The 21,290-nt window shown below is 35.5% G+C and overlaps 1 protein-coding gene across 2 annotated transcripts in view; it reads left to right on the top strand.

Annotated features, from left to right (window-relative positions):
- Positions 1-7,822: 7,822 nt before the first annotated feature.
- The window catches only part of LOC150101131 (annexin-B12-like), a 44,328-nt gene continuing 30,860 nt past the window's right edge, over positions 7,823-21,290 (top strand). Inside the window, exon 1 of one of the 2 annotated variants that reach the window (XM_090402041.1) lies at positions 7,823-8,054. In XM_090402041.1, the coding sequence (XP_090258167.1) occupies positions 7,983-8,054 (72 nt within the window). In that variant the 5' untranslated portion in view covers positions 7,823-7,982. Of the gene's footprint in view, positions 8,055-13,299; positions 13,338-21,290 lie in introns of those variants that run through there. The other variant, XM_090402042.1, reaches the window with a different exon arrangement.

The raw sequence follows: 21,290 nt of genomic DNA, 5'->3' as shown, positions 1-21,290 counted from the left end.
CTTTAAACTCCATTAATTAAACTCCGTTAAATAACCACAATAATAATAAAAGTTATTAAATTAAATCCCAGGGAAACCAAGGATTATCAAATCCCTGAAATGCTTCCAGTTACTTTTATTGCTACTTGAAATAGTGTTTCAGTTAACACTAATGTGCTAACTGGGTGTTTGCTTAGTCTCCATGGTAACATCCATAATTCTAGGTTTTCAGAAGAAAAATTATTACAAATTCCATTCTAGTTAGAATCTAGAGGAACTTTTTTCAAACCCGTTTTTAGCCAATTCAAAAGTTTGTTGGTCTTAAACAAAGCAAAATAAGTTTTAAAAACTTCTCCCAAAAGAAAACCCATGTTTTTTAACTCAGCAATGGTAGCTGTAGAACATATATGAATGCATATAAATTAATACTAGTTAATATTAGAGTCAGTGATTAGGAACACTGCCTTCCACTTAGCATGCTGCAAGAATCCACTGAAATGCAACACTGATGAAAGGTGGAGACCAGCCACCTACCAATTTCCAAAAAAAAAAGTTAGGACTGAAACAGTGCTGCATTCTCCTTTGAGGAATGAAAAGTCATTAGAGGATTTTTTAAATACATTAATATTTGATTCATTTGTATTCCTCTGATTGAATGGATATAGGTGCTTGATTTATAACTTGAGTTAAGGATAGCTTCTACAGTTACTCTTATTGAGAGAGATTTACAGGCTCCACTCAAGTAGTCTGCGAGCGGTGTATTTGTTCCAACCAGCCATTTATGGAAGTTGAATTCAACAATCCACTGATTTAACATTCTGTTATTTATATTTATTTTTCCAAGCTAATTTTAGAAATACTTCAGAACCTGCCACTTATGCTGCAGCAACTTTATTTTACGCAGAGAAAGCTTAATACAAAACATGATGCCAGCAAGTTAGAAGAACAGTGATTACAAATGGTATGATTTGCAAGTTGCACATGCATATGCAAAAAAACAATAAATGTTCAGTTATTGATGTTTGAGGATAAGGTTGAAAGAAATAAAGTAATATATAGAGGTGGTTATGGTGCGAGAAGGTTTGACTTGAGGTTACTATTAAAATGTACAATATAGAATACATGAAAGACTAAAGATATCTGACATTATTCACTGGTGAAAAGTATTGGGAATAAAGGGAAGAATTTCATTGCATTATTGTTATAGGTTTGTGTAGCTTAGTGGAAATGGTGCTAGGCCACCTGAAGATTGACTTAAGTTCAAGTCTAGTCTCCGACTGGAGGAACTTTTTCTAAGCCTTTCTTCGCCTGGTTCTGAGTTAATCGATATCTGGCATGGGCAACTGGGTTTGAGGGCAGCACTTGGTTGCCAGTCTCTTCATCGGTTGCCACTTACAATCAGTGATAGTATTGGATCAGCTATATCTGATTAGCTACCAGTGGAGATTGAACTGACCACTCAGTCCCCAAAAGCTGGATAGGGTTTAAAAGGCATCACCTCCTACCTATAAGAGAATAAAAGACGTTAGCTGATGTATTTTATTATTGTTATTATATAAATGTTTCCAGGAGTTAAGGATTCAGTGAGAATCGAGAATAATTTATATTAAGAACATGCTTATGTCTGACATAAGTTGATTTTGGGGCGTGTTGCTCTCCTGTATGGTCGCAAAAGATGTTTATATACATTTGCACTATTCTATAGTAGGAGCATTTCATATCGTTTTCTCAACCAGAAAATGATGTTGAACCGCACATCACGGAAGTTACATGGGGCTACGCTGGCACCTATAGAACTGTTGCTTCAAATTTTCATCGCATTTAGCGCACCCAGTAAATTATCTCATAATACGATCGCGGGTGCACACACAAGCACCAGAGAAGGGGATGAAGAGAGATGAACAGCAGCGGAGAAAAAATATATATACAGTCATCCCTCGACTTACGTCCGTTCGAGTTACGTCCTTTCGGAGATACGTCCGTGATCCTATAATGGAGTAAATAACATTTTCGACTATATTTTCGAACAAGACGCAAGCGAGCATAAAGTAAAAAGGTTTTTATTTAGCAACAATGCAGTGGCAACAGCGCATTCAGTGGTAACCTCCCTTGGCAGTCTGCACCTGGCTTCAACAGTTCCTCTGTTGATTTTGTGTTTGAAAAATATGTTATTTGTGTATTTATCGTTAAATATTTCGCGATATTTTGTACAACATGGCCCCTACACGCCCAATTAAAAAGTAGTGAAAAAGAGGCGAGCAATTGATCTTGAAACGAAGTTGCAAGTTCAACGATAGTGACAAAGCAACGTCAAGGTCCTATCAGTGATATGGAAAAGCTATTTGCATCATGGATAGAGGACCTGAACCAAAAGAGCATACCCCTTAGCACTGTGACCATAATTGCTAAGGCACTAAGTCTCTTCAACATGTTGAAGGAGAAAGCAGAACCCCATTATGACTACGAATTCAACGTTTCTTCCAGTTGGTTCGTGAGATTCAAGCAGCCACATTTTCACATTATGTGCTGCATAATGTGAAAATGTATGGGAATCTGCAAGCGCTAAGAAGGCTGTCAAGGAGTTTGTGGAAAAATTTATTTGCCACAGCAAATATTTAATATGGATGAGACATCCTTGTTTCGGAAAAAAATGTCCGAGCGGACATTCATCCACAAAAAGCTAAAATCTATACCTAGTTTCAAAGCTCTTAATGCCGGTATTACGATTGTGTTACGGGTAATGTGACTGAATATAAACTGAAACTATATATGTGATATGGCTCAGTGAGAATCCACGAATTTTCAAAAACATTAGGAATAGGAATCATACTCCCGGTTCATTATTGGAGCAATAAGAAGTCGCGGATGGCTCAAAAATTGTTTGAGGATGCCTTAATCAACTGTTATGCGAGTGAAATAAAAAGCTATTTGTGAAATAAAATGTAGAATTTAAAATTTTATTAATTCTAGATAATGCTCCAGGTCACCAAGTTCAAAGTCATGTTTCTCCCTCCAAACACTATTTCATTGATCCAACCGATGGATCAGGGAGTTCTTGCAGTGTTTAAGGCTTATTATCTACGAACAAGTTTTTCACAAGCCATTTCTGCCACTGAAGGAAATGACCAGACTCTCATGCGATTCTGGAAAACATTCAATATTTTTCATGCTATTAAAAATATTACTGCGGCATGGTACGAAGCAAACTTTCTGACTAGCAAACAATCTGAATCTCGAAGTGAATGATGACGATATAACTCAACTCATAGAAAATTCCCCTGAAGAGTTGATCAACGAAGAATTTGTCGAACTGGAGAAACAATTGTTGCAGAAGAGGAAAAACAAGAAAAGGAAGTGGGAAAAGAGAAACAGGAAGAGGTAGTTAAACAATTTACAGTGAAGGTCTTGCAGAAATGTTCTTTGCTGTTAGCGATGTTCTCAAAATTGCTAAAGACACGGACCCCAATGTTGAATGCTACTTATTAGTAGAAACGAAAGTACATGATGCGTTTGCTTGCTATGAACAAATTTATGATGAAAAGAAGAAGAGGAATAAGTAAAGGACACTGGAATAGTGGCAGTAACACACAGTACAGTTTTATAATAAGGTTTGAAAATTAAAATAACAGTATACTTATTACGGTTAAGTCCCTAACCCCTATAACTCTGTTGATCTGTTGATTTAATGTATCGATTTACGTCCTGCCGGATGGAACGGAACCCGGACGTAAGTCGAGGGATGACTGTATATATTTATACTTTCAGATTCAATTATTAGGTGAAGTTCATTCAATTATAGCTACATTCTGAATTATCACGAGAGGGAAACATGCACAAGTGCCTAAAAATAGTATTGCTTAAGTATATCCCCCCCCCTCTGACTTTTATTCTTTTCTCTGTAATTTCTGAAAAGTTCTGGGGAGAAAAAAATGAGGTTCTTAAGTGAAAACGCTTTAGGTCAGTATCCAGCTTTGCAGGTGCTATTTCTGAGTAACAAACAAGTGCTCTCCATAGCAACGAACTATTTGCGAAAGAACGGAGTAACAGATGGGTCGTAACGGTAATTATAATGAACGTTGAAGAAATGATACGGCGCTGAGCGACTGACGTGAAAATATATATTTCAGGAAGACCTGACAAAAGAGAAAAGCAAGAGCGTAGTATATGACGTAAGATTTCAATAGAACGGCATGAATGAATTTTTGATTTATTATAGCGATAATGATGATCATATATAAAATATTAAGTGTACTGAAGTTTGAAATAAGATCATCACACACACAAGTGTAATCTTAAAGAAAGAAAAAAAAAAGAAAAAATAACATGCAGAAGGAAGTAAACTCAACCGTCAATGCAGTTGTTCAGAAATGGTGTATGAAGGTCAGAACCATGTTTGAAGTCCAGCCATTGGGAAAAATATAATATTCTGGGCTGATAACCATTCTTAATACTAAAGGTGGACAAGTTGGTTAAAATATGAAAGAACAGCATTTTGCACATTAATTTTATAAAAATTGAGATATAGAATTTCACATTGAGCTAGCTCAGTTTCTCTTCCATCGAACTATTTGCACGTGTATTTCTTTTTTCTTTTATACTCAAGACAAGCTCTATAAATCCAAAAAAGCTATCACCCTTGTCTAGCAACAGACTTCTACAAACATCCATGCCTAGGGTGGGATTCGAACCCACCACCACTTCATTTAGTGGAGAGCAAGTGTGCTGTCCGCTCGGCTAACCAGGCCGGTAATTGAGAAAACGTTTCGAATCTATCCAATTCAAATGAGTTTGCTCTTGTGGAAATGAATTAAACAATATTTGGCACTCGATATGTCCAATAAAATTTGTATCTCCACTTCAGTGAGGCCATTTAATTAGCAAAATTTAACAAAATTCAAAATTATAAAACTGGTCAACAATAATTTTTGTAACCAAGATCAATCCATGTGTATCTCGTGTATTCTAAGGTGGTATAGAATATAAGGCAATGATTGGAGACGATCATAAAGACAATATTTCTGTTTTCTGTTCAGCGATTTCATTCATTATTACAATTACTGTTGGAGGCATTTTAGCTGACGCTTAGGTTGGCATTAAAATGATCCAAATGAAATGAGAAAATTAGAAGTGATCCTAAATGTCACATTCTATTAAATTTCATCAAGACGGAGATTATTTTCATATATAAGCCAAAAGTTTTGCTTATAGAAACAGCCCAAGTTTAACGAGGAAAAAAATATGGAGAATATTATTATACACGTATTTTCGAATCATTTTAACAGTTTTCATTCTCATTAAAATACATTTAACCTATGTTTGTAGTTAATAATATTAGTTCTCATCATTTGCCAATAAACAATTAATTATAACGAAAACATTAAACACGGGACATCTTGTGTGTATACTATATTCTTCTAGTACATCTCTTTTGGCCAGAGCGAGAGTAATTCTATATTACCATATTTTAGTATATTTCCAAAAAAGTAAAAAAAAAAAAATTAAAACTTTCAAACCTAAAATACTTATTTAGTACTTCATTTTCATAAGTTCATCTGATTACGATGACTTCCTGTCCACACCGGATGATTCATCGTCCAACACGTTTCATTATCTTGCGGTTGTGATGGAGAAGGTACATAAGATCTAGAGTGATCTACTGGTCTTATAGTACCTTCTAAGTTTGCGTATGAAATTCGCTTGTTTTTGTGTTTTTTTTTCTCTTTCTCACAGAAAATCTCAGTACATCAATTAAACAGAAATAGCTTGCTAAGAGATCTTTTCGTTCTCTCCAAATCAATGGCGTCATGAAATCCGGGCCTTGAGTCAAAGCAAATTTACAAATTGTGCAGCAACAATGAGAACCAACTGTTTATCTTATTCCCGTATTTCACACGGAAAATAATGAAAACATGTAATCCTGTCTTGGCGAGAGACAACGTTGCCTTGCTTAACGGGCCACCCAAATAATAGACAAGTCAGCTCTTTTTCCAACTTTCATATGTGACAATAATAAATTTAAGAACAATTTTTTCCAACTTTCATATGTGACAATAATAAATTTAAGAACAAGATACAAAGACGTCTGAGCAGGATGTTAACAGACGGAATTTATGTTAGAGTATTCATTTTGATTCACGGGTTCAGACATGTTCAAACCACTTTTGTACCTATTGAGAATCATAACATCTATTAAATGTCAGTTAAATAATGATAATTTGAAATTTTCTTTATTATTGCCAACCAACCTGGTTGGCCGAGTGGTTAGCGTATCCGCTTGTAGCCAAGAGGCTGCGGTTTCGAATTCTAGCATGGGCATGAGTGTTGGTGATTGTCTAACAAACTGAGCTTGGAAAGGGAATCTGCGAGCTTTCCATTTATTCTAGCAGAAGATTTCATTCCCAAAACGTAGTGAGGTACGGGAGTGACCATTCGGCGTCAACGAACGTCAAATGTGAAAATTTTATTTTTATTTATTGGCTAATCCATGATAAACTATTAAAAAATCGTATCTATCTATATATAATAATAATAATAATAATAAAACTTATGATTATTTACTGTATACACGCGCAAAATAAAATTACAGCTTCAGTTGTCGTGAGAATGAATTATGTTATTTCATCTCGTCTTCCCCTTACAGGTTAGTCTCAATGACCTATCACAACCAAGTAAGTTATCTTCATAGAAACCTACGGAGATAAGTTCCATGGCTCTGAGAGAGTGATTAATCATATTCTGCAACATCTGTCGGTTATGTGTATTCCGTGGCTGGTTCGTTTGCACTGCGGGTTGAAAAATTAGAGTTTGTGGAAGGAAAACCGTCCTACCTCCATATGAGATCGGTTAACTCACATTCAGTCCTTATAAAGGTTCTGTCTTAAACGAGATTGGAACTCAAGGCATCATTCAAGAGCATACGACTGAGCTAGGGAGGATCTTTACGATGTGCAAGAAAATATGTTAATAAGTATGTTAGTATGTTTAATGTTAATAACCTGAAAGTGTTGCTCTTGAAGCCCTTCCTCATAAAAGAAAGACATTATTTCATCTGTGAAGGGAAGGACAATAAATATCTGTTATGTATGATGGTAAGTATCCAAACAATGTTTGCCTTTGAAACTTCAAAAGTTTTGAAAGCCGCTAAAGTTTTTATTTTTATTTTTTTATTTTAATAAAATAAAACAATCTTATAAATGAAATTCTGAAATGTAGTACTTTTAAAATGCATCATTGCCATGTCAAATGTTGAGTATATTGTTTATTTAGATTTCAGAGTCCAGCTATCTATGCAAATATAGCTTATATGCAAATATATCACAAACACTCAAGAACAGCTGCTGGATTTGTTGCCTAGCAACAAATCTGTTAAGTCATGTAAGGTGACTTAAAAGTTTCGCTGTTTATGAAGTACATACTTAAAATTTAAGACTGTGTATTTATTGTAGACTGTAGAGGTTCTCTGGATAGGTATAATCATTTTTATTCCACAATCTTTTTAATTCTTTTCCGCTATTTCTGTAATAAACTAACATAGTAGGGGATGACTTTGCTTATTGGATTGACATTTATATTTCTTTTCGTTTTAAGTGCGCTAAAAATAATAATACAATAGAAAATGTGGCCATCTGTTCATCCTTTTAAGGGAACTTGAAATAATAAATTAAGATTTCCAGGAGTTTCGTGCCGTTGCCCATTTAGTGGCATTGCATGGGCAGTAACTTTTCAATAAATGCTTCAAAAGACTGGGAGGTTCTCTTTCAGTGCGCTTTTAGCTTAAGTAATATTTTTACTAACGCTGTTTTTTGATGTGAGAATTTAATTGAAGCATTTACTTTTTTTTTAGAAAATTGACAGATAGCATTAAAAAAATGGAAGGAAATTCTCTGAATTATATTACCTTAAAAGAAAAGTTCTACATGAAAAGAACATTCAAAAGAATAAAGTTCATTCTTCAGATTCCTTCAGTTTAACAGCACCACGCATCAGAAGAAGGACAATTTGACATGAAAGCAGCTCACAGAGTCAAACTAGCAATGAAGCCTAGAAATTCATCAGAAACATATACAAGTGTTGAGGTAAGAAAAGATATTTTTGAAACAAACAGTTTGTTTCATAACTAGTTTGTTCGCACATAGATGATCTATGCGCGAAAAGCCTGCTGTGTGTGTGGGGGGGGGGGGGGGAGTGGGGGATAGATTGAATACGAATGAAGCAATTTAGGCTGCGAGGTCAGCGTATAATATCTATTATTTGTTTGTGCTCTTTAGGCCAATTTGCCTGTTTATTTCGGGAAGAGAAACTCTCCAGTTTTCTGGAGGGGAAAACCTTCCACGAGACAACTAATTCATCTTCCTTGGAAAAGCTCTCATAAAGGTTTTACACGCCCTAAATGGGATTCGAACGCAAGTCTTTCCAACCGAAGAACAAATGCCACATCCTCACGATTGTGCTACGGAGGTGCTCATGTGAATGTGCGGTGCACGTTAAAGAAGGTGGCACTGTGAATTGCATCAGTGCAGCAGTTCAAATATAGACATCAGCAATACTGTACTTAAACTTACATGAATTTAAAGTGAAACCGAACCTTTAATGTTCATCGGTAAAGATTTAAAAAAATATTGTGGGGACCACTGTCCTAATAACAATCGGTAATATTCTGTTATTATGATGTGACAGAATATTACGTAGTTTACTACGTGGATGGAAAAGTCAGTAACTGCTATCTCCTATCACATTGTTCATTGCCACTTCTTTTTGCATCTCCTACGAAAAGGTCCTTTGGATCCTTGGTTGGAGCTAATGTTATGACGAAGAACAGTAAAGACATTTTAATGCGAGCATTCTCATTACAGACTAATTTGAAATAAAGTTGTTTATGAAAGTGATCACGAAATGTTGATTGTGTTGTACTCTCATAATATTCGGCACTTCCCATAGAAATACACATCAGAAAATGATGACAATGTAAGCTGCCTTCTTCACACCGATAAAGAAAATGATATAGTAACGATGCTGATGTTGCGTCTATTTATTACCGTTATAAACAGACACCCACTGTTTGGATCTACAAGTTAGCCGTCATGCTGAGAAAAAATATTAATACACATTACAACCTTAGACAATTGATCGTTAGAATTTATGGCGCCTTCAGAATAACAAGGGTCTATTCAATGCCAAAAACACTAACTAGATGGGTTTAATGAAAATAATAATTGATCACATTGATCCTACTTATATAACATCCTGTATTATCCACAGTATTATTAAAAAATTCAACACTTGAAGTTAGAAACGCGAATGCCTATTTCCTGTAAAATTGAATTTAATATTGTAAAGATTGTATCATTTAAGAAACAAAGCACACACTCAAACACACCCTTATAATCCGGTCCGTTTTTACCTGTTTTTATATGCACTGTAGATACACTGCTTGGAAAGAAGTCAACGGACACCACAGTGTGAGGAACAAACAGTTATGGCGATCATCTTATATGCAGGACCTCCTTTCGCTGCATTGATTGAAGCACTCTTACGGGACATACCTTCCACAAGCGTACCATAGCGATCAATGGAAATTTTGGACCATTATTCCTGTAAGCATTTTATTAATGAGGTCCTGGACTCGTGGGGTGGACGTCCCTTGACCTCACCCGACGCTCCAGTTCATCTCACAGATGTTCAGTAGGGTTGAGATCAGGGCTCTGTGCAGGCCGGTCAACTGTGGTAACGTTCATGGCCACAAACTAAGCACTTACAGCAGCAGCCTTATGACACTGCATTGTCTTGCCAAAAGAGATAATTTGCCACTCCCGTAGAAACACCAAAAAGTAGTAAGTATTGCATTGTCCAGAATGTTCAGATACCTCTCGGAATTCAACGTACATGCCACCACAAACAGAGGACTGAAGCCAAACCAGGAAAAACATGACATTAGCATCACACCACCACCTCCGAATTTCACAGTTGCGGTTACGCGCTCTGATAAGAGACATTCACTGTGCATCCGCCACACCCGTCCACCATCTGATCTGTAGAGGCTGTAGCGTAATTCATCGCTCCATAACACAGCTTTCCGACTTCCACTTCCCACTATATACGCTCTTTGCACACTGAAGACGAAGCTGCATCTTGGTTCGAGTAAGGTGGGGCTTGCATATTTTGGTTCATGGAAACCCATGTTGTGAGCCTTGGGTTCTGAATGTTTAGTGCAGATTCGTGTTCCCGTCGATGTCCGGAAATCCCATTCAGCGTATTAGTCGACGAATGGCGGTCTTTATATATTATCCTTCGTAGCACCCTTTGGTCACGTTCGGTGTGTGTGTGTGTGGTGGGTCGTCCACTGTGGGTAGCACTTGCAGTTGACTCCCCGCACTTCCATCTCAGTATGGTATCAGTGTTTGTTGACCTGGGATGGCCCAATTTTTCAATCAACAATTTGCCGAAAAGATAGGCCTGCAACATGGCATTCTGTCACAACACCTCCTTCAAACTCCGCCAGTTCCCTTCTCGCAGCCATTTCACCCGGATACAGTTGCACTGACTTGGGAGCATCATATTCCTCTACTTTACAAACGCATAACTCGTTGCATAGTACGTGCACCCCAATGGGGAGTGGCCATTAACTTCTTTCCAAGCAGTATATATGGATATTTTTTTGGTTCTAAAAAGAGTGTTACTTCGTTATTTTTATCATAACAAGCACTCCTAATTGTTTTCTACAATTGTGCAGATGCGTAAATAATATTTGATAGGATCGTTTAGCTGTGTATTACTACGCATTTAATTGACTTATAGTTCAAGCTAACGTGAAATACATGACACGTTAGCATATCCCTTCTTAATGTCGCTGCTACCAGTCAAGTGTAAGAAAATACAATGTGCTTGTTTTGAACTGTTCAGTTTTCTGCCGAGTTAATGTTCAATACTCGTTCTCTCCAGTAGATTCATTTTCGATTCTTGCTTAATGTGTCGTCTTTTGTGAAACAACAAATTCCTGTTAAAAAGTATGCAAATAACAAAAGGAACTGGAATGGAATGGAGTCGTATATAATATACAGTAAGTCGTGCAGTATATGGAGTAAACCGTTATTTTTCACTTTTGTCATTGCTGTAATAAGTGCCGTGTTTATGTTAATATTTATTAGAACAGCTTCGAAGTGTGAGTTCTCATCTAATCTCACCTCGTATTCACTAAATGTATGTACTCAGTGACTTCACAGAAACTGAATTAATGCTAAGGTGGTTAATGCTGTTTGCTATTTTTCAAATGCATGTTCAGGGTTTATCTGTCTTATGGAATGAGGGGAAAAAATAAACGAGTTTCCTGGGGGATGGGAGGCGGGGAACTACCACCTTAGTGCGATTAGCTGACTCATTTTATAGGAAAAGTACTTTCAAATCTCGTATCCGAGATTGAATTCGAATTGTGAATTTTTACAACCAAAAATCACAGCTCTTTAGATTGCGGTACAGGGACTCTCTTAAGGGAATAGTATAATAATAATAAAGTAATTCAAAGAATAGTTATATAACCAATAGACAGTAGAGTTCGTTTAGAAATTTATTCATGCATTTTCTTAAAATTTCAAAAAAAAATACGGGTATGAAAAAAAAAACATCAATACGTTTAATTTTTCAACAGGTAAAGGAGATGTAGGCTACTTTAACATAGTATTTCGATATCTTTCGAAGAGTATTGTTTACATTTTAATATTTTAGACATTCTGTTTATTGCATTTGGTAACGTTAGCAGAATTCCCCAGATCAAAGACCTCTGTTGTTTTTCAGCTAACCTGAAAAATTGACTGCAGATTTTCTCTGTTGTTTCTGAGCGATGAATCTGTTGATATGTCTTCTTGAACATTTTCTTGAGAATTTTTATTCTTTAGAGAAGACAAATGAGTAAGGAAAGCTGTTCCAAAGAAACAAAGATAGACTGGAGGAGGAAGAGAAGTTAGTTCATCAGGCTTGAAGCTGGACTGCAATGGATGTTGACCAGCAGTTGCTAGCGTTTTTAGTCTTATAAAAAAATTAGAAGAATGATGGTAGCCAGCTGAACATTGTCCACGAAAATACCTATAGAAACTGGTGTTTTTATCATATCAAAATTCCACCTCTTTACCAGTACCTTATTAGAAGACTTTCAGAGTTCTTAATTGCCTTCACAGCTACCAATCGGCTACGGACATTCAAAATCGCCATTGTACTTTACTCAGACAGCTACTCCCTTATTTTTTCCGTAACAAAAAGAATGCGAGGAAGACCGTTTAGAAGGAGCTTTGAAAGACAAACGAGAGACAAGGAATCGAGAGAAAGACCCAAGGAAGAGACGATAGATTAGATTAGATGAAGAAAGATATAGAGACAGCAGTCAAAACATACACATTTGCTGACATAAAATCTAGCCAACACAGACTGAGATGGAGAGAAATTAACTTACCGAACAAGCTGAACAAACAACTGATTGATAAATGATGTAGATCATTCTGTGAGAAAAGATGTAAAAGAACATTAAGAGGAATGGGAAGAAAAAGAAAGAGTAATCTTTTTTCCCTTTTCACTTATAATAACGACCAGTTCCTCACAATACCGGATCCTAGCGACCCAGCTATAAAGTTAAAAACTTGGACTATCATATAGCAACCTGCAAATAGTATTAAAATAAACGGCTCTAATCGTATAACATTTCTTGCAACATAATCTAGCTGTTATTTTAAATCTAACAAATTAGTAGAAAACGTTTTAACGTTGATGGGTAATCCCACTGAGATCTGTCTCGCGTGATTTGTGTTTGTGTGTACGGTATATTCCTCGTTGACAGGAGGTGTTATATAAAGTACAAACAGCATTACGTAATCTATAGACGTTCCTCCGCTTGACTATCTTGTAGAACAACAGAAGATCAATTTTTCCTTCTCCAAGAATTATGTTCTCACACTGACAGTTCTATCTGCGCCTCTTGAAAAGGTTTTGGTAGTCTCATTATTCATTACTGGGTGATTTATTTTTGTATTTTATAAAATAGTCAATAAGCTCTCTCTCTCTCTCTCTCTCTCTCTCTCTCTCTCTCTCTCTCTCTCTCTCTCTCTCACACACACACACACACAAAGTTATTTTTTCGAGCCTTTGGAGCATTACTGTGCAAACACCTGTAGATAGAATAACAGCTCTCTTCCAACAGAGTAAGGTAACATTTCTACCTTAATTATCTAACTAGTAGTCATGACAACAGTCACATGGTCTTATTCTCCGCTCGTAACAGGCCACTGCTGACAGTTCTTTCACGATTATAGTTTGCTCAGTGAGACGAATTGTCTTCAATGTGCGTAGATTCATTCGGCATGGCAGGACACAGAAAGGTAGGTAAATTTCTAATTTCCTGCTGTCAGCACTCTACAGTATTCTGTCAGTCAAATACAACTTGACTGAATACCATTCGGACACAATACTGAATTATAGCGATACATGTTTTTTTCGTTTTTGGACAAAGAATAGTTGTAATGTAAAATTGATTATTCGTCATGTTGGTCTACAGAAAGAATTCCACAGCACTGTAGGTGCTACCCCGAGGGACTAAATACACTTCCCATATACACTTAACAGATTCATATAAAAGGTAGGGGAACGTGTTGGTAAAACGCCATTTGTTTTAATTTAACCAGGAGATTGTGAAAATCTCCCTCATCCCCTCCTACCCCGGATGTTTTATAAATTTCCCTCTGTGAGAGCTTTCGATTTAGCACTAGCGATATGGACTTATGAATCCATTCCTGTAAAGTCACTCTTAAAATTCAATCTTCTTTTGCAACGCGAAAAAAAAAATCTAATCCCCATTTAATCTAGATCTTGGAAAAGTTGCAGTCAACTCATTGATGATTGGAGTTTACTTCCAGTAAAATGCATTCTCTTACGTTATTTTATCAGTTGAGTCATTGAAACGCATTTGAAGTTAAATTAGAAACAATCCCATACTGTCTTGCTAAATGAGGATGCCTTAATTAGGTATGCTGAACTTGTTATACTATATTTATATTATAATAAACATTTTCAAAATGGGGAATGAATCTTCATATTACCATTCAAAAGTTAGCAGTTTGAACTGGGATTAGGAGAAATTAAAATATTCCCGAGACACAAGAATAAAGTTTGCTAGGGTATTCTCCCCCCAATAATCCAATCCCAAAAGCTTAAAAAGATATTGACGCGAGGATCAATTTAATTAGATATCGCTAAAAACGAAACTGAATTGCTTTACAGAAGTAGCAAAATTTACCTTTTACGTGACAAGTGTCAAATAAGTGCGTGCTAAACACGAAGTCACGAATTTTTGGTCTAAATATTCGGTATAATGACACAGCATTACTCATAAATGTAGTTAATAATCACTATTCTTGGAAATTAATCCTCGTAACTACATGGCACATTTTCCGTATGTATTTTCATATCACCCAGCAGTCTGATCAATATATCACATAGCTTAGAGTACTTGCTAAAAGTGTCTAAAAGCAGATCCGTTTATCTAATGATTGGCATATTTGCTAAACACAGAGAGCCATGTGCATATTTCTGAAAAGAAATAAGTTTTTATTAATGTATCTCAAGTATTGTTTTTAGTTGTGTGGCGGCAGTATTGTCGATTCTTTTATACATTCAACAAAAATTCTCATGTTATTTTTAAAAATAAAATTTTACTTACCGTAGAAGTCTTATTTACAAGAGGCCTAAAAAAAGCAACACCTGCTGACTTCACTATTTCACTTTGTAACTGATTATTGATTCCGTGATGCAAAACTTTTTCCACAGTTAAAAACCGATGAATTCGATTCAGTATTGCCAACCTTGACAATCCTATGTTGCAACTTCGTTTTGCACACATAGAAAGCCTCATACTCTTTGACAATTATTTGGAGCAAGTACATTAGTACAGTATTTGCTTAAATCAAAAGTTGAGAAAATAGTAGAAACATATCGGCATTATTCAAATAGCCGTTTTTGTTGATCTCTTTTTATAAACTTATTCCATGACCTTTTAGTTAGAAAGATGAGATTGCGTTCGGAATCTCATTCAGAACGCAAAGAGCAATCAGCGATAAAACAGAATCCTGGAGGTGCTGCTGTAATATAGAAAGTTGATTTGAGCGGTTGGATAGAATGCTTATGCAGGCTGTCTCTGACTTGCGTAAGCATTTTATGGTGGTGTGCGAGTACCGCACGTGCGTTACTCGCACACCACCTAACAGTGATCGCCCGCAAGGCAGACGGTCTGTTCAGTGCGAGCACGAACGCGTTGTGTATTTGTTGTCATGACTAGAAAAAGGAACCGAAATGGAAAGTGAACCCATGCATTAACGAACCAAAACTGATCTATAGATGAAAATTATATTAAAAAAAATTATCTGGTACTTATTTGATAATTATCTTTTAAAAAATTCTGTACCAAATACATAAAGTATCCTGCTGCATATTTAAAAGTTTTCGAAGTTGATTTTTGCGTCGCGACAGACGTTAAAAAGGTCTTGCCATAAGTTCCCCCAATGTAATGTTTTACGTGACGAAAATTTCTGGAATTTCTGTAAAGACGTTTTTAACGTCAATATGAAGTAGACAAAATAGTTGGAGGATGGATCCCCAAGCTACATGGTCTTCATGGTCAAGTCCAAAGAGAAATAGATGACGTCTTTGGCCTGTTATTGAGAACTTTATGAAAAGAAGGCGCTCTTCAGCTATCCTTGATAATTTCATAAGGTTGAAATTAAACATTTTTCTATTTTCTCACTCCATACTTTATTACTGTGTGTGTGTGTGAATCTCATCCGCAAAAGATTAGAAACCGATTGTACGTCAGTACCGAAAGTAGGCTAAGGGTTAGGTAATTCAGAAACCAACCCTGCTCTAGAGACAAAACATGGAATTTTTTTCATCTTAAGTGGTACTCTCACATCAAGATGAAGTTCATCTAAAGATATTCACAAACATCTATACTTACCATGGGATTCAAATTCAAACCACAGCCTTTGGTTGGAGAGTGGGCGGACAGATTAATTATGTAAAATTTCTTTGAAAATAATCAATGTGACATACGAAGTTTTCTTAGATGAAGCAAAATTAAAATTGACATGTTTCCAATAAAAGACGGATTCTTCATCGGATACGTGCGTGTATGTACATCAACACCCCTACAACTTGTTTATATTCATAGAGAGGTATACATCCTTAAAATATCGTGTGCCGATGTCTCATGACAGTCATTAGCATTGGTAATGAGCAAGCGATAGCAACTCTCAGTCATTAGCTCTGCGATGCTATCTGTCCTCAAACCATTCAAGAATGGCGCAACCGCCGACGAAAAGCACTTATGCTAGCAAATGGCAGGTGTTGTCGTTGCCATTGGTCTATCATGATCGATTTATTGATTCTAATTTACAGGTTTCGGGTATACGAGTACGTGTAGTCTTCGGAGAATCATGATCTGACCAAAAAAAATAGGATGGAAAATGAAGTATATGGTTCCATTTTGATACTTGTATTACCACATTTATATATAGGAACATATATATATAGAACTCCAGTCACAAAGTTCTTTTCCTCTTTTATTTCACTTATCTTCCTATTTTAGTAACAAGATTGGGGTTGTAGTGTACAAATAGTTTCTTAAAAAAATCGCATTGGAAACTCGCTGGCTAGAAGAGTAGCACTTCGTTGGTTTTTAATAAGATTTGGACAGTTTATGTTAGTGCTAAAGAAACGAAAAGGTACTAGATCTAAAAAGAACCTGAATTAAGCCTATAGCTACGTTTGATATGCTTGGACGGGCAGTAACTGGAACCGATTCAGCGAAAGCGTCTTGGATTGATCTTATTTGTATTTGGTATCCTGGTACTGATTTAAATCGATATCATGCGCGAGTTGTTCTCTTCTTGGGAATCCGGGAGTTCTCATATGAAAGCTTTTCATTAATTATGCAAATCGAGATTTCCTGTAGTTGTAATTTTTGTTAGATCTCCATTTGTATTTTTATAAATACGTTATGTTGTAATGACAAACAGAAAATATATATATACCAAAAGAGAAACAAATTGTATCCACATATTATATTCTGATGTAAATAGCATACATCAGAATAGCCCAGGACGTATCTATTCTCACGTACATGTCAACACAGTCTTTCCTTCCTCAACGTAAAATTCAAATACACTTAAGAATGCTAAGAATAGCTACCGAATGCTGTCATTGATTAGTAGTGAGTAGCAAATAGTAACATTGTCCATCAGACATGTTTTGCTGGCTTTATCTGTTTTCCCAGAGCTGCTGTTTGACTAAATATCATTTTGAATTAAAACTTCAAACTTGACAAGTAACAGAATTCATCCTTTGGTCAGTTTGCCTGTTCTGTGGCATATAAAAACCCTCACCTTAGTTAAAAGGGTTCGCGTCACAGACGAGATTCGAATCCAAATAAAAGAGGAGACTAATTTAAAATCGCAAGGTGGGATTTATCCTGAGCTAACACCGTTATGTCTTTATCGTGCCATTTGTTTAAACGAGTGTTATTACCTTAACAAGCGAATTTCATATTTTCAGTTCGGGAGGGTTGGGGCATATAAAAATATTTAAAACACACTTCTGACGATGTTACACATGCCCGTTCTTAGTGATGGAAACTGCCTTACTTCTAATGTGTTTAGAGTAGCTTTCCCAAATTCTACCTACCTAGGGACTAGTTTTGTTTTAGTATAATTTTAGCAGCCCATCACGCGTAGGTATGTATATATGAGTGGTTCTTAATCTTTTCGAAGTCACGGAACTTTTGATTATAGGAAAATTTTGGGGAACACCAAAAGCATTAGGATCATAAAGCTAACAATAAAAATATGCATGGACTTGCCTTTTATAAAAATGGAACTTATTTTAATGCGATACTTGAGTTTGTCGGCTTTTGAAGATTTCAGCAATATCAAGTCTAATGTGTGATATAGCTACCCTCACATCTTTGTCTATATTAGGAAGTCTTTCACGCTTTTTTGTTTTTATATTGGTTAATATTGAGAAACCGAGCTCACACAAATATGATGTTGAAAACTGTAACAAAATTTTCATTGCTCTTGTGGAGAGAGCTGGGTTTTCGGCTTGGACAAAAATAAAAAAAAATCCTCAAGCGTTATTTCAGAGAATTTCATTTTTAGAGTACGATCCGTTGACAAGGTAACTAATTGTCCACGAAAATTCACAACTCGATGTATTAACTGTGCCAAATGGATTTCGTATCCAATCATAATTGTGTGTATTTAAGTAACTTGGAAATCTTTTCTTCCAATATTGTTAAATGTTCTGTTATAACGGAAATCATTCCCTCGAGATTTTTATTATGGAGCAAAGGAAACATATCTACTGTATTTTTTTCTGATATGCGATTTTTCCAAAGAGATACTTTTATCTAAAAAAAAGCTGACAGTTTGTCAGTGGATGTCAAAATATTTTCATTTTCCCCTTGGATACTTGTATTAACGCTATTTAAGTAATTAAAAATATCGACTAAATATGCCATTTTAGTACACCAAATATCACTTGGAAGACATTTTTACAAAAACATCTGCACATTCATTTTGTAAAAAGGCCACTAACTCATTCTTAAGTTCTAAAATTTGGAATAGCACTTTACCCTTGGATAACCATATATATATATATATATATATATATATATATATATATATATATATATATATATATATTTGTAATTACCCACCGATCAACTAGTGATATTTGTAATATCACTAGTTGATCGGTGGGTAATGGACCCGGACTAGACGCTTTTATTTTCTCATATAAAAGTAATCCTTAATAACAGCCTTTTCCATTATGTGCTGTTCAACTTAAAAGGTCAAATCAATCTGATAATTAATATTGAGATTTCAACATTCAAACTAATCACTCACGACACAAATAATAATGAATGCGAGCATCGTGCATTTCTGGGTAGAAATTTTTCAAAATCTGCGTAAAAGCATTATTACAGAAACTCATAAAATAAGTTGAAGATATTCTTCCAAACTGGATTGAAACTCTTTTGCTTGTATATCTTACATATGGGAAAACGTAGATGTATGTGCACGTTCAAATGCGACCAAGGAAATTAAGCTACATGCAAATGATTACCGCTTAGCGCATGGGTGAGGAACCCTTGAGCTAAAACGTGGCATGCAGTCCAGGACTCACCTTAAAAAATAATTAAATAAATAAGATTATATACATATCCAGCATCTTATTTGAACTGAGTTGTGTATTTTAACTTAATAGAAACAAACATCCTATTTCCAAGCCACTATCTATCTCCGGGATATACTGACGTACAAGGTTTGTCCCAAGTTGTTGCATTATTCGTCAGTCAGCCAGACGTGGGGTGACTCCTTTACCATCATTTTATATATTTTTTCGTGTTTCGTAAAGAATTTATCAGTTTTCTATATGTAGATTTAGATTAAATTAAATCGTAAGTCACTAAAATATGGATTGGAAGTATTTATTGTCAATTAATATGTTTTGTTAAAGCTATGTGATATGTATTATCGATATTTATCTGCACGTGATTAGATGGCATGCGTACCCTTCTCTTTCATTTGCATGTATGTGTGTAGGTGTAGGTAGACTTATAAGTGTACTAAGTTTTGGTTTGCTTAAGCTTGGTAGGTGTATGAAAATAGTGATTATGATGAGATTTCTGAGTCCAAATTATAATTTTTGTCAGTGTCCATACGTCTCTGTCCACATTTTTACACCCCACGATCCGATTTTTATTAAAATTGGAAGCTGTATGAAGAAAGCAATTATTTTTTGTATATACCTTGTCGTTGAACAACTTTGATCATTCAGTTGTAATTTATTTTTTCCTTTTGCCTTTCGCTTTATTCCCTTCTTGACTTCATTTTTTCTTCCTCCTTTCTTCTATTCATATTTATGCTATATATATATATATATATATATATATATATATATATATATATATATATATACAATGATCATATATTTTTATTTCCTTCCTGCCCTTTAAAGATTGTACAGAATGTCACAACCACTAGACATTCAAATGAAGAGGATATTGGAGAATTTTAAAAAATACTGCACGGAAAAATTTGGTATGATTAAGAAAGATAATAAAGCATTATGCATTTCATGAGATTTCTGAGTCGAAATTATAATTTTTGTCATTGTCCATACGACTTCTGTAAAGAGACATTTTGAAGCTGTTCATAAGAACTTAAGCAATAAAAGTAGCAAGAACAAAGAGAATTAATTTCTCGTGAACTGATCAAGAAAAAAACAACAACTGATACTTTGATGAAATTTATTTCGGGTAGGCCTAGTTCCAACTTAGTTGCTGCTAGTTTTGAGGTTTCAAAAGTTATTGCCCAAAAGCGAAAACCAGTGATGGGAAGTATATTAAAGAAGTATGGCTAGAATGTGCTCCTTTCCTTTTTGACAATCTTTCAGAAAATTAAAAATATTCAGTGCATTAAAGATTTGTGTGTGTGAGTAGAAAAATAGTTAAGGATAGAATACTTAAGTTGGAAAGGAATACAGCAGAACAATTAACAAAAGATTTAGCTTCATGTAAGTTCTTTTCTATTTGTGTTGGGAGCACAGGCATTACATCATCAACTAGGCTGGCAATCTTTGTTCGATTTTATAGGGTTGACGAAGTATGCGAAGAGATGATTAACCTTTGTAACACTACCTCAGCGTACCACTAGGGGTTTGAAATATGTAAAGCAGTTATAAACGAATTATTTATTCGGCAAATTGATATTTCAAAAGTGGTATCCGTCACAACAGATGGTGCGCCCAGCATGATTGGTAAGGAAGCAGGATTTGTAAATCTGTTTGCAAAATATGGTGGTCATCCACTGATAGGTTTTCATTGCATCCTACATGAGGAGAATTTATGTGCAAACGCTGTCCTAAAGCAACTTCAATAAGTGATGCAAACAGTAACCAAAGTTGTTAATTACATTTCTGCACGTGCTTTGAATAAAAGACAATTTCAGAATGTATTGAATGAGGCAGATTCGGTGTACAAAGGACTAATAATGAACAACAATGTTCGTTGGCTTAGTCGAGGTCTTGTTCTGAAACGATTTGTTGAATGCCTGGATGAGATAAATCCCTTTTTGACTAATGAACAAATGTCTTATAAAGAAATGTATGACATCGTGTGGGTAAACTGATGTTTTTTTTCGGATTTTTGCGAATATTTAAATGACTTGAACTTTAAACTACAGGGCTCTGATGAGACTCTCGATGTTATGTTTGATGACATA

The sequence above is a fragment of the Typopeltis vanoorti genome, chromosome 12 (assembly GCF_054136105.1).
Source record: "Typopeltis vanoorti isolate ZY-2024b chromosome 12, IOZ_Tvanoo_1.0, whole genome shotgun sequence".
Taxonomy (NCBI): domain Eukaryota; kingdom Metazoa; phylum Arthropoda; class Arachnida; order Uropygi; family Thelyphonidae; genus Typopeltis; species Typopeltis vanoorti.
This window is presented reverse-complemented; position numbering and strand designations above follow the sequence as displayed.